This window comes from Lepidochelys kempii, chromosome 20 (genome assembly GCF_965140285.1).
Source record: "Lepidochelys kempii isolate rLepKem1 chromosome 20, rLepKem1.hap1, whole genome shotgun sequence".
Taxonomy (NCBI): Eukaryota; Metazoa; Chordata; order Testudines; family Cheloniidae; genus Lepidochelys; species Lepidochelys kempii.
Genome location: NC_136399.1, coordinates 8,156,091 through 8,170,154, shown reverse-complemented (window position 1 = coordinate 8,170,154; position 14,064 = coordinate 8,156,091). Strand labels below are relative to the sequence as shown.

The 14,064-nt window shown below is 51.7% G+C and overlaps 1 protein-coding gene across 1 annotated transcript in view; it reads right to left on the bottom strand.

Moving 5' to 3' along the window:
• Nucleotides 1-3,811: 3,811 nt before the first annotated feature.
• The window catches only part of PGLYRP2 (peptidoglycan recognition protein 2), a 13,496-nt gene continuing 3,243 nt past the window's right edge, over nucleotides 3,812-14,064 (bottom strand). Inside the window, exons 2-6 of the mRNA XM_073318547.2 lie at nucleotides 13,858-13,985; nucleotides 9,732-10,646; nucleotides 8,504-8,714; nucleotides 4,606-4,900; nucleotides 3,812-4,062 (exon numbers count right to left, since the gene is read on the bottom strand). Of these exons, the coding sequence (XP_073174648.1) occupies nucleotides 4,060-4,062; nucleotides 4,606-4,900; nucleotides 8,504-8,714; nucleotides 9,732-10,646; nucleotides 13,858-13,927 (1,494 nt within the window). The 5' untranslated portion in view covers nucleotides 13,928-13,985 and the 3' untranslated portion in view covers nucleotides 3,812-4,059. The remainder of the gene's footprint in view (nucleotides 4,063-4,605; nucleotides 4,901-8,503; nucleotides 8,715-9,731; nucleotides 10,647-13,857; nucleotides 13,986-14,064) is intronic.

The window sequence follows — 14,064 nt, the reverse complement described above, 5'->3', positions numbered from 1 at the left end:
CAGGCACTGGGATCTCAACCCAGAATTCCAATGGGCAGCGGAGACTGCGGGAACTCTGGGATAGCTACCCACAATGCAACGCTCTGGAAGTCGACACTAGCCTCAGTACTATGGACACACTCTCCCGACTTAATGGTCTTAATGGTCTTAAGTGGGGACACACACAATTGACTGTATAAAATCACTTTCTAAAAAACCGACTTCTATAAATTCGACCTAATTTCGTAGTGTAGACATACCCTTAGAGATTCACTACCAAAGGGATGCCCAGTGCTCAAATCACTCTCAGGGACAGGGCGGAGTGCCAACGCAGAAGCTGTGAATGCAGTTGTTCTGGGATACCCCAACATAATTGAAGCACTGGAGAGCATAGAGAATGATGAATCTCAAAAATCAGCAACAAGAAAAGATGAGAAGATCCTGAGTGATGCAATGCGCACTTTGGAAACTGGTATTTTGTGTGAGGTCTGGAATGATAAGAACACAAGAATGGCCCTACTGGGTCAGACCAAAGCTCCTTCTAGCCCAGTGCCCTGTCTTCCAACGGTGGCCAGTGCCAGGTTCCCCAGAGGGAAGGAACAGAACAGGCAATCATCAAGTGATCCATTCCCTGTTGCTCATTCCTAGCTTCTGGCAAATAGAGGCTAGGGACACCATTCCTGCCCATCCTGGCTAATAGCCATTGACGGACCTGTCTTCCATGAACTTATCTAGTTATTTTTTGAACCCTGTTATGGTCTTGGCCTTCACAACATCCTCTGGCAAGGAGTTCCACAGGTTGACTGAGCGCTGTGTGAAGAAATACTTCCTTTTATTTGTTTTAAGCCTGCTGCCTATTAGTTTCATTTGGTGAACCCTAGTTCTTGTGTTATGAGAAGTAGTAAACAACACTTCCTTATCTACTTTCTCTACACCAGTCATGATTTTATAGACCTCAATCATATCTCCCCATAGCTGTCTCTTTTCCAAGCTGAAAAGTCCCTTTACTTCAGCCATTCAGCAGGTGCAGTCTGAGCTTGCAAAGTGCTCAAATTGACCTTTCCGTTGCTGTAAACCTAATGAGGAGTCTTGGAACTGTTCTTCAACAAATGAGGGATAGTTTTGATGACTATGAAATTCACGGGTCTGCAAGGACTGCTAACCATGAGTATAAGTCAGCCAAAGGCTGCAAAAGACAGAAGACATGCGACAACGCAATTGCCCACTCCTTCAGTGACAAGGAGGCCTTCACAGTTAATACCTTCATCACAATCAACAACAAACTGAAGAGTTCATTAGAACATCGGATCGAGGGTTATGAAAATATTGACAAAATCTTTAGTGTCCTGACAAATTTTTCGCCTAACATTTCAAGTTCCGAAGTCAGTGAAGGTATCAAACGTCTGTGTCAGAAGTACCCAGACAATCTCCCAATAGATTTTATTAAAGAATTTCTTCAATTTGTTGAATTCACATCACCCTCAGATATAGAGAGAAAAGATGACGAAAGCAAATCTATTTGGATGTACTGAGTTATCACTGAACCCAATGTGATTGAATGTTTCCCGAATGTTGAAACTGCCTTGGAGCTGTATTTGTCACTAATGATCACGAACTGTAATGGAGAATGTTCCTGCTCTCTTCTAACACTGGTCAAAAATGTCCTCGATCCACCATGACTCAAGAGCATCTCAGTGCTTTGTCCCTCGTGAGCACTGAGCATGAAATCATCAGGTCTTTGAATTATGATGACATCATTCATTACTTTGCCACAGCTAAAGCTACGGGGAAAAATGTGTTTATTTGAAGAATTGAGCGTAGTGAGAGTAGAATAAGCTTGTTAATTTTACATAAATAAATAATATGTAAATATGTATGTAGATAAATGTTTGATGACATCATAATTTTTTTGCAATATGTAATTCATACTTAGGCCCTTCCCTCCCATTAGACTTAGGCCCCTCAGAACTTTAATCCAGCCCTGGCTGTCTGGGGGCTAACCGAATGTAGGTGGCACGGAGTTGACACCCAGTTAAGCACAAAACTTCTTCTGGCTGGAGGCCGGGGGGTTCCAAAGTGACTCAGACCTGGACACCCCAAGAACCATCACGGGGGTAAGAGCTGCAGCCTGGAGACTGGTCTCCGCAGGCCATTTCCCCCCAAAGACTCTGAGCTGCAGGAGGCTCTGTCCAGGGATTGACCCAGCCCCACTGTCCTCCCTCCCCCACACCCCAAAGCACCTTAACCTGCAGGTACCGGAGCTCCCGATAGGAGGCATTGGTAAGGCATCGTGGTGGCATCTCCCGCACCCTCCAGCGGAAGGCCCGACACGGCCTTCTGGGTCAGCACCAGCCACAGCATCCTCAGGCAGTAGGCAGCCCCCGCCAGGAAGGAGGCACTACACACAGCCAGCCAGTACAGGAGCTTGGAGAGCTTCATCAGGAGGCGGGTGGGCATCCAGCATGCGGAGGCCACAAGAGGCCAGAACTCTTGAAATCTGAGACAGGTGGATCCTTCAAACGAGGGGCTGATGTCTCTTAGAACTGACTTGAGGTGAGAAAGCTGCTTAGACAGAGCATAACTTGCTGAAGTTAAGTTTTAGGCACTAGACAGCATGTTTGGCTTCAGAGTAGCAGCCATGTTAGTCTGTATTCGCAAAAAGAAAAGGAGGACTTGTGGCACCTTAGAGACTAACCAATTTATTTGAGCATAAGCTTTCGTGAACTACAGCTCACTTCATCGGATGCATTCATGTTTGGTTTGTAACCTTTCCTGTCGCTTTCACTCTGACTTGAAATCACTTAAGCCTCTGTTCTTTGGTAATAATCTAATTTCTGCTTTATTACAAACCATCTCAGTGCTGGGCATTAAAGCGAAGTGTGAGTCCTCAGCTAACCTGACTGGCTGGCGTGGGCTCTCTGGAGGCAGCGAACGTAACAACTTCCGTGAGCATCACAGTGAGAGACACTGCACACTGCAGGGAGCCATCTCTGGGGAACGCGGGAGTTGGGGCTCAATGACTGGTACCTGCAAGGCAAGGCTTGGACTGGCAGAGTCCTGGAGAGTTTGCTGGCAAGGCTGCCAGACTGGTATGACCCACAGCTTAGCAGCTGCAACGCTCGCCCTTGCTGAGGCAGAGTGATATCACAGTGGCTTGCAACTCTGGGTGACCTGAGCAAGATGTCACACAAGCACACATACTTACACACGTGCGCAAACACACAACACACTGAAAACCTGTGTGCACAGGCACACACACTGCACACATGCACATGCACACACGTTGCACGCCCACTGCTCCTTGCCAGAGGAGGGCCCCTTCTTGTTCTCTTTGTGACGTGCCACCTCCCCAACCTTGCAGTCCTGGGAACCGCAGTGCCGCAAACACTGGAAATACATTTACATATAAGGGGGAAAAGCCGGTCGGGGAGATGAGCACTTAACGATCCTGACAGGGGATGGCACACGCCATCCCAGCCAGTGACTTCGCATCAGATTGTCATGGTTCCTGGTGCCTGCTGAGCTGGGGTCACATTCAAGCCAGTGACCCAGAGACTATCCAGTCCCCTGTCTGAGGGATTGCAATCATGAAGGGCTGGGGACAACAGTCTGAGCAAGGACTCCTGGATTCAGTTCTTTATTTAATCCACCCCTACCCTGCTGGGTGACCATAGGCAAGTCACACCCCTGCTCTGTGCCTCAGTTTCCGCACCTCAGTCAAAGTGGGGATGGGAGGGTAATGAGGGGGCCCTTGAGAAGCACTTTGCTCTGCTCAGCCGGGTGATGGTGCTGGGACACTCAAAGGGGAGCCAGGCTGCAGTGACACTGAATCACGTTCCCATGACCAGCTTTATTGGAGGGGGATTTTCCGTACAGGAGCAGAGCAGCACATTGTAACTACGGGGGCTAGCGAGCCCCCCCCCCCCCCCCCCCGACAGAATGGTCTCTGCTGAGCCACCCTCCTGGACACAAGCCGCTGCAGCCTGCTCCCTGGGCAGTCTGAGGGCCTGGTCCTGGGTCCTGGTGGGATGTGTCCTGAACTGGGTCATTTCCTGGATCATGACCCAGGGTCGGGAGTTCTCACTGCAAAAGCAAAGAAAGAAAACACGGGTTTGATCCAGAGTGTCCAGGAAATGCCCAATTCCTTCTAGCCTCCCCCACCCCAACACACTGAGCTCCGGAGAGCCTGCCCAGGGCATGAGCAAGGCCAAAAGAGCCAGCTCCCCGGAACTGCCCAGGGCAACTGGATCACACCATTTCACCATCCCCAGCATCAGGTGGCAATGAGCGAATCTCGGCTTCCAGTTAGAAAGCCCTGGGGGTTGGAGAGAAAAGCGGGAAACCGTGACCCCAAACAGCTCAGGAGCCATAAGGTGAGGAGCCAGAACCCAGCACTGATCAGCTGGAGACATCTTGTGCTGTCTGAGCCAGCCTCATGACTTTGGGGGCTGGACTCCCCTGGAGACTGTGGTGGGCAATCCCTGATGGGAGCCCTTGCTGCTGGGGTGCAGGGACCACAAGACTGGCTTGGAAGCCTTCAAAGCTTCTTCACACTCCCACAGCCCCATTAGCAGAGTGCCCCCTAGTGGAGAGGGAGTGCTGCGGAGCATGTGGGAGAGGTCTCACCTTGAAGCCCTGCCATGTTTGGATCTCCCGGTAGAGTGTGTTCCCCGGGCACGCGGTGTGCACCATCTGCCGGTGACCATGCACTGTGTAGTTGGCCCAGATCTTGGCGCCCTTCACTGCGCACAGCAGGAAGTTGTCACGCACCAGCGTAAGGGCAAATGCCTCCGGCAGCGTGTCCATGTAGTCCCCGATGAAACCCACACCGTAGCCTTTACTGTTGTAGCCACGGGTGTGAGCGCCAACCCAGTGCCAACCCCGGCCCTGGTACATGTACCCATCTGATCCGACCACGAAGCTGCAGCAGGGCAAGAGTAGACAGAAGCTGAGGAGACAGATCCTGTTTCCCTTGCAGTTTGGATCTGGGCTTTCAGCCCACTAGAGAGACGTGGGTTGGCTGCCAAACAGGGGTGCCAGTCCAACCCAGGGAGGGTGGATGGGATTCCCCATGCCCTCCTGGGTGCCCACAGGGCTGGGGGAAGGCAGCTTTAATTTGCAGCCAGGCCTTTATAGGGGTTTGCACAAATTCATTTGCCCCCTCCTGGCCCTTTTTTGGGTGGCACTGGCCTGCTGCCCTGCATATGTCACCTACAAGTCCTACAACACTCCCTTCAGCAGGGCTCTCCCAGCACTTGGGACTGAATGGGGTCGTGCTCATGAGACCAGAGCAAGTCTGGCTGTCTGCACAAGCTTGGCAGAGCCTGGGGACAGAGCCCTGTACTGGGCATGTCCCTGCCCTCGGGACATCAGGATTCATAGCATTTAAGACCATAGGGGACCATTCAATCATTCTGTATAAGCCAGGCCAGAGAATTTCACCACTTACCCCCGCCTGGAGCCCAGTAACTTGTGTTTGGCTAAAGCATCCGCCAGCCAGGCGCCCAGCCTGGCTTTGGAGCCATCAAGAGATGGAGAATCCACCACTTCCCCTGGGAGTTTGTGCCAGTGGTTCATCCCCCTCCCTGGGAAATACTTGTGCCTGATTTCTCATTTGAATTTGTCTGGCTTTAGCTTCCAGACACGGTCTCGTTGCGCCATTCTCCGCAACAGCCCGGCAGTACCCAGTGTTCTCTTATATACTGTCAACAAGGCCCTGCTCTAACTTCTTTGTGATAAATTAAACCGATTGAGCTCTTCAAGTGTCTCGCTGTCAGGCACATTCTCCATCCCACATGTCATTTCTGTGGCTCTTTCCTGCACCTTCTCCTATTTTCCCACATCCTTTTAAAACCATGGACACCTGAAGGGGGCGCTGCAAGCCAGTGTCGGTCTCCCCAGTGCCGTAGACAGAGGGAAAATCGTCCCCTACACCTGCTCTCAATTCCCCTGTTTACACATCCAAGGGTCGCAGTCACCCCTTTTTTTGTGCCACAACATTCCACTGGGAAGCTCATGTTAAGTTTGTCTGTTATGACCGCAAAATGCTTTTTGGCCCCTGCTCTCCAGGATACAGGCCCCCACTCTGTAGTTTTGACCTTGGTACTAGACTGGAGACCTTTGCATGTGACTGCATTACAATGCATTTTGTTTGAATGGACCCAGGTTTCCGAGCAAACCAGATTGTTCTGTATGACTGCTCTGTCCTCATCATTATTTCTCACCCTGCTAATCTTTTATTAGCAGTGATTTTTTATTTACTTCCGATCTGGATTGATGAAAACGTTGAATAGCGTCAGGCCCAGAACCAATTCCTGTGAAGCCCCCTTCGAAACATTTCTATTTAATGATGATTCCCCATTGACAACTCATTTTTGAGCTCTGTCATTTAGCCAGTGCCTGATCCATTTAACATGTGCTTTATTAATAGGGTATAGTGCTGATTTTGTAATCAGAATGCCATGTGGTACTAAGTAAAATGTCTTTCAAAAATCTATTACGTCTACATAGCTACCTTTGTCAACTGAACTTGTAATATTCTCAAAGGATAAAATCTGGTTTGTTTGACAAGACCTATTTTCGATAAAACCATGTTGACTGGCATTAATTATATTCCTATTGTTAAATTCTTATCAAATGAATCCTGTATCAGGTTTTTCCTTAGTTTGCCTGAGGATGATGTTGGGCTAACTGGCCCATAGATACCCAGATCAGCCTGCTTACCATTTTTGAATATTGGCACATTAGCACTCTTCCAGTCTTCTGGAATTTCCTCAATACCCCATAATTTATTAAAAATGAACATCATTGGGCTGGAGATCTCCTCAGCCAACTCTTTTAGGATTCTTGGATGCAAATTATCAGGGTTTGCTAAGTTAAAATGTTTACCCTAGTAGCTGTTGCCTAAAATCCTTCTTCATCATCCTCATGTGATTCAAGATCATCCTGCTTCTTTCCAAATACAGAACAGAAATCTTTAATGTTTAATACTTCTGCCTTATTTGCATCATTATGAACTATTTTACCATTTCATAGAATCATAGAATATCAGGGTTGGAAGGGACCTCAGGAGGTCATCTAGTCACTTAGGGGGAGGGATAGTTAGTGGTTTGAGCATTGGCCTGCTTAAACCCAGGGTTGTGAGTTCAATCCTTGAGGGGGCCATTTAGGGACTGGGGGCAAAAATTGGGGATTGGTCCTGCTTGGAGCAGGGGGTTGGACTAGATGACCTCCTTAGGTCTCTTCCAAACCCTGATATTCTATTATTCTATTATACCCCCTGCTCAAAGCAGGACCAATCCCCAATTTTTGCCCCAGATCCCTAAATGGCCCCCTCAAGGACCCTGGGTTTAGCAGGCCAATGCTCAAACCACTTGAGCTATCCCTCCCCCCCAAAAAATCTGGTCCTAAGTGATTTGCCCAAAACCACTCAGGGAGCATGCAATAGAGCAGGGAATTGAACCCCCATCTCTCAGGGGCTATGCTAATGCCTAGACCAGTCTTCCTCTTACATCTCTGTCTAGTGATGGGCCTATGTTATTGTTGGGATTATTTTTATTCCTAATATACTTTAAAAACTTCTTATTGTCCTTAGCCCTGCCAGCCATGGATTTTTCTCTGGTGTCTTAAGCTTCCCCTATCAATTTCCTACCATTCATAACTTCTCATTTATATTGATTGCCATCCATTTCTCTTTTTTCTGTTTGTTATATGTTGCTTTTTTATTTCTAATTGTTGCTAGGTTGGGCTTTTAGCCACAGTCACTCTCTTTCTGGATTGTGGATTCATGGTGTTTTGGCTACCTAATAAATGATTCTTAAAAAACTCCCAATTTTCATTCACTTTTTTTCTGTCCAAATGTTTCCTCCCCATCAGTTTGGCTCATCCTCTCCCTCAGTTTGGGGAAGCTAGACCTGTCGAAGCACCAAGATTGTATATTGCAGTGTGTGTAGGGCCAGCTCCTGGGGTCAGAATCCTGCCTCAGGGCCTGTCCTGTACTCTCATGTTGGGGGCTGTGTTTGAGCCATAGCAGGTTAGTGGCCTTTGTGGAGCAGAGAGTGGCTCTAAGGTGGGGACAGACATCCAGACTAGGGAGGGGATGGGAAGGGAGAAGTGAGTTGGGGAGGATGGCACTCACTGCCCTTGTCAGGGTGGAATGAAAGTGGCTCACCTATGTGTCATAGCCCCTATTCCTCCAGCAGGCAAAGGAGAGTTGCCTTTATGTCAAGGAGTCAGAGCCCACACTTCCCGGGACTGAGGCCCCCCATGATCACAGTGTGCATTGTAGCCAGGACTGTAAAGGCTCAAGCTGGCCCAGGATCTGCTGCAGGGCTGGGTGGGAGGCCTGGAGCTGAGCCAGGACACAGCAGACGCTGCACACCATCAGTACTATATTTCAGGGATTCAAGGCTCCAGACGGCAAGGCCCCTCCCCCCAGGCTTTCTCATGGGCTGCCCAGTCCCAAACCACCTGATGGGCACTAGCTGAGCCCAGTGCATTCTGGGTAGGCCATGCCCCTGCTCACCTGTAGCCGATGTCGTCCCAGTCACGGTCGACCTGGTGGAAGTGCTGCATGGCCCTCATGTCAGCAGCGCATTCAGGGAAGGTCCGGCAGGGCTGGCTGGGTGAGCTGGTATGGTGGATATACACGAAGCTCAGGGGCAGCTTGAGCTGCGTGGGGGTCCCCTTGTAGGGCTTGGCCCCCCACATGCAGCGGGGGATGATGGCCGGGCATTCTGGAGGCAAATGCACACAGCAGGGTGAGACACAGGCCCCTTGAACCCAAGCCCCTCATGCTGTCAACACAGTTGCCTGGCATTGCAGTCTACGTGCCAGACCAAGGGGAATGGCTGAGTGCTGGGAACTCTGGGTCTGACCACAGTTCTCGCTGTATTCCACAAGTCCCCAACCCCATGTGCCTCAGTTTCCCCCATGATACAGTTGTGTAATGCTGCCCCCTGCCAACCCCAGGACACTGTGGGGCCAAGGTAGGGAACATGCTGCCAGGAGGGGAGGCCTCGCCGGGCTGCTCGGAACATGTGTCCCCCTAGCAGAGAAACATTCAGTCCCTTCCAGCAGTTTGGGGTTTTTTCCTCCACAAGTTTTCAACAAAATGATTTGAAACAAACGTTTATTGGCAGGTTCCCCTCCCCCTTCAGGAGAAGGGAACAATGGGGGGAACCCACCCCCAAAGGGGTCTGTTTCGAATGAAAGAGGGGCCCAAACACAGAACCGGACCCGAGCCGCACTGTCTCCCTGCAACGGGCAGAACCGGACCCGAGGCCCAGAGCCGCACCATGACCTGCAACAGGCAGAACCGGACCCGAGGCCCAGAGCTGCACAGTCTCCCTGCAATGGGCAGAACCGGACCGGAGGCCCAGAGCTGCACAGTCTCCCTGCAATGGGCAGAACCGGACCGGAGGCCCAGAGCTGCACAGTCTCCCTGCAATGGGCAGAACTGGACCGGAGGCCCAGAGCTGCACAGTCTCCCTGCAATGGGCAGAACTGGACCGGAGGCCCAGAGCTGCACAGTCTCCCTGCAATGGGCAGACCCTGAAGTGCACATCTGGGGTTCCAGAGTCTGGATCTGAATGGGAACTCCCCACAGCCCGGGAGCTGGGATTCAGCAGGTGGTGCTGTAAGCCCCACGTGGGCCAGGGGGTGGCGTTTGCTCCAGGCTCATTTCTAGAACCATGTAGCCCTGTTAGTGTAGCATGGCCCTGGCTGGTGAGGGGAGAGAAATAAGCACCTACCCAGGTAGGCCTCCGTGAACTCCTGCACCGCCCGGCTCGCAGTGGCCCGCAGCTCCTCATCCCCAACCCCGCTAAGCAGTGGCACCATCCGGGGCAGCACCCGCAGCAGCTGGAGGGAGCGCATCACCTGCTCCTCCAGCTGCCTGGCCTTGGTGAGCTGCACAAAGTTCTGGCGCCTGAAGTTGCTCCTGGTCTGGCCATCCCCGGCCAGGCCATCCCCAGTGTAGTACTCTCTCAGCAGGGTGCTCAGCGGGGCCGCGGACATGCCTTGCCCTGCCAGGTGTGCCCCCAGTATCGCCCCGTCCAGCGCCCCATTGACGAAGGCATCAGTGAGGTGTGAGGGGCGGCCCAGGAGGGTGAAGTTTTGGGGCTCGGACACGCTGTCCCAGCAGCCATTCGGCCCCATGGGCACCTGGCTCTCGTCGGCCTGGGCCAGGAGAAAGGCCATGCCCAGGGCCTTGGCAATGGTCACTGCGTAGAGGGCATCTATAGTCAGGGGCGGGCCCGGATGTGTCTGGTTCGAGGGCTCAGTCATAACTAGCGAAGGCTCCAAAGCCTCGGGGGGCAGCGGCATCTCCCGCCTCCCCTTCAGCCCTGCTTCAATCCCAGCCACCAAGGGGCTTACAGCCACTGTGGTGCCATCAGGGAGCAGCACCACCCCCTGCTCAGTAGAGGAGGCCTGGACTTTGTGCTTCAAGACACGCATGAGGAAGGATCTCTGCTCCTGGCTCAGGAAGGGCAGGTCTGGGGGCACGACGGGCGCCGCCCCCAGCAGAAGCTGGTAGAACTCGCTGTCACAGCATCCCAGGCCCCGGGCGAGCTCCGTCACAGTCAGGTTGAGGCGTCCGTCCAGGTGGTAAGATTCCAGCACTTCTACGACTTGGATCACGGAGTTCATGTGAAACGGGAGGGAGCCTGGGAGGGGAGGAGCAGGAGATACTATCAGATCCCTGCCTGTCTGCCCAGCCCTTGCACTGCTCACCGGGTTGAGCAAGGGCAGCCCAAGTTGGCAAGTTCTGCACTCCCAGGGACGGGTGCTATTGGGGAAAACGGGATAATCTAAGTGCTCAGTCACGCTCTGGGCCACCCGGGCTGAGGGACTGGACCAGTACAGAACAACTGGTGCTATCGGTGAGGAGGACATGGCAGTTTACTGAGGGCTTGTCCACATGGCGCTGGGGTCCGGACTGAGGGGTGTGATCTGCTCTAACGTGTTGTGCTCCAGCTGCCCCATGTGACCTGCTGGCATGCTCTAAGGTAAAGCTCATGCTGACCTAGACCCATTTAAACAGGGCTACATTAATGTGTGCTTGATACCCTTTTGTTCATGCCAGCAGCGTCTACACAGGCATTGAGAGCACTACACAGCAGAGTCCTCTGCAGGTTACACCCCTGGAGTCCGGACTGCAGCACCGTGAAAACAAGCCCTGGGTATAATGGGGGTTCAAGCTGATAATGCGCTGTGCAGCCCAACAGCCCCTACAAACCATCAGACACCCCAGGCAGAGATTGTGGGAATCCTACCAAACCAGCTCTCCCCCAGGCTGGTGGTGGCTGCAGCCAGGGCATCTCCACGTTTTGAGATGGAATCCAAAAGCAAATGAAACCGTTCCTGACTGTGTGGCTGGGTTAAGGAAATTAACAGAGTTCTGCCAGTTTGGAGGCAGTTGAAATGAGGCAACACGGGACTGATCAGTGTGTGGTCTGCAAAATGAAGCAAACCAAACCCGGATATTCACAGACTGATTTGGCTGTAGGATGTGCACAAGAAATTGCTGCGTCAATGGAGGTGGCTACTAAAAATGCCACAGAGTTTCAACAGCATCATGTGATCTGTGCCAAGCAGGGGGTCAAGCAGAGAGCACAACTCAGAGCCCACTGAAAAGATGTTTGCTTTCACTGTCACAAACTGTCTTGCCATACAAGTGATTGGCTCAAGGACACACTCTGCTGGAATTGCAAGAAAATTGGGGCACACACAGAAGATGGGCTGGTCAGGGCAAAACATGCTGCCCCCAGGTGGCAAGGGCAGCATCAGGTGATTTCCGATTCAGCTTGCTGATGGCAATGTGGAGTGCACTGAGGATGCTGGAGTACCTCCCCTGGGGCTTAGAAGACAAGACCTGAAGTGTTATTTGGATTCCTTTGCAGGTGGCAGGAATTGGTAGCATGGAGTGTATTATTGATAGTAATACACTGGTAATTCTTTCTGGCCTGCCCTTTCACACTAAAGGAGGAAGAGTACAGTAAACTCCTCACTTAACGTTGTAGTTATGTTCCTGAAAAATGTGACTTTATGCAAAACGATGTTAAGCGAAACCAATTTCCCCATAAGAATTAATGTAAATTGGGGGTGGGGCTTAGGTTCTAGGGAATTTTTTTCACCAGACAAAAGACATTATATACTGTATGCAGTGTACAGGAATTGAGTAATGCCCCTTTAATAGTTTGGAGCCCTCTAGTGGCATCCCTGTCTTTAGGTTGCAGAAGCCAGCCAGACCCCTGCCCAAGCAGCCCGGCACATATGTTCGTACACCATTAACACACATGGCCGTTTGGGATCCTGCTCTGCCAGTGTGGGGTCCCTGTATTGCTAATGCTGTGTAGAGAGTGCAGACACCGTCACTGCCCAACTCTGAGGTTGAAGATTTAGGGTTGTTTTGTAAAATAGTTTGAAAAAACGTAAAACTTAAGAGAGACAGGACAATGTGAGCCCCCCACTCCTGTACACCTGGCATCCCCTGCTATTGTCCCAGGTGACCCCTGAGATCCCACTCACTGAGAGAGACTGGAGGGAATAAATCCCACCCCAGCCACTCCCACCAGACTTCCTCTCTTTCCCAACTGGCTCCTTTGATCTTTAGGCAGCAGGTTGCAGTGAATCACTTTCACTCTGTGCCCCGTAGGGTCACTTTCCCCTTGCTAGTTGGTTGGGTATTTTTTTGGGGGGGGGAACAGGAGGTCTGCTCATCCAGCCCCAGTGTAGGCATACCCTTAGTCTCAGTTTCCATCTCTCAAACTGGGCAATAGCTCTGCCCGGCCCCATGGTGCGTAAGCGTTCAGGTGTTAAAGATGGAGAGGTGCTCAGACATCCCTGTAACGGGGCCGCCAGAAGTGCCTCAGCGAGCGAGGTAGCTAGATCTTCACAAATTGGGCTTAAATTGATTATATTTCACGTTGATAGGGGCCATTCAAACACTCCCCAGCGAGCGTTCCCATGCTTGGGGTCCTGCCCAGAGCCTGCTGAGAGCGGAACTTTTACTTAAAGACCTAACTTCAGCAGTCCTAAGATTAGGCCCGAATCTCAGCTGACATTATAAAAAAAGATGAGTTTCTAGCTCTCCTGCCAACAGAGGTGACCCCCAGCATGACCCCAATGGCTCCAAAACCAGAACACAAAGAATGAGCACTCAGAATGTTTTGTTTCAGAGTAGCAGCTGTGTTAGTCTGTATTCGCAAAAAGAAAAGGAGTACTTGGGGCAAAATTTGTTAGTCTCGAAGGTGCCACAAGTATTCCTTTTCTTTTTTCAGAATGTATTGTTTCTTCTAATCTCGTGATTTGGGGGGGGGTCAGACTCATGATTTCTGACCGTGTGGGGGTGGCTGTGTGATTCTCCTGCAGCCTTCCCAGTCCAGACATTGCATCTGGGGGTACATGAGAGCCTAGGAGATAAATTGACTAAAAGTGGATTAGAAGCAAAGTGAACCTGTCAGAAGCCTGGCCCAGGTCCTGACCTCCTGGCCCCCAGCCCCCTTGCTCGCCCTGAGCCCCAAGGGACGATCAGGAAAGGACAGATGCGATTTCACTCCCCAGTCACATAAACACTCCCTGTGGCTGGTGGCATTCATCAGGGCAGCTCTAAGCTAGCATGAAACCAACCCCTCTGGCTCCAGTGCAGGAGCTGAATGAAACGCACAGGCAAAGAGCCACCAGGGTGAGATTCCCCACCTCTTCCCTGTGACCTGGGCTGGTATCCAAAAGGAAAGCTGTGGTTTTACTCCGTCCCTTTCAGCCTCTCACCTCACCTGAGCTGCTCGGCTAGCCCAGGGCTGGCCCCACGGTGAGGCCCCACAGAGCAACCACACAGGTCTCCCCACTGCAGAGCAGCTCCAGCTATGCTCCTACCTTTGCCAGGCTCCAGCCAGGTGCAGAGACCCAGCAGCACAGCGAGGAACCTCAGCTTTGTCTGGCACATCTTCTCCAAGGGCAGCGCCAGTCTCCTGATCTTAGGACAGAGCGAGCCACACGGCTCCCTACAGGGACACAGCAAAAATCAATAGACAGGTTTCAAAGTCTCCATCCCCAGGGCTGCTGTACTCTGAGATAGCGCGT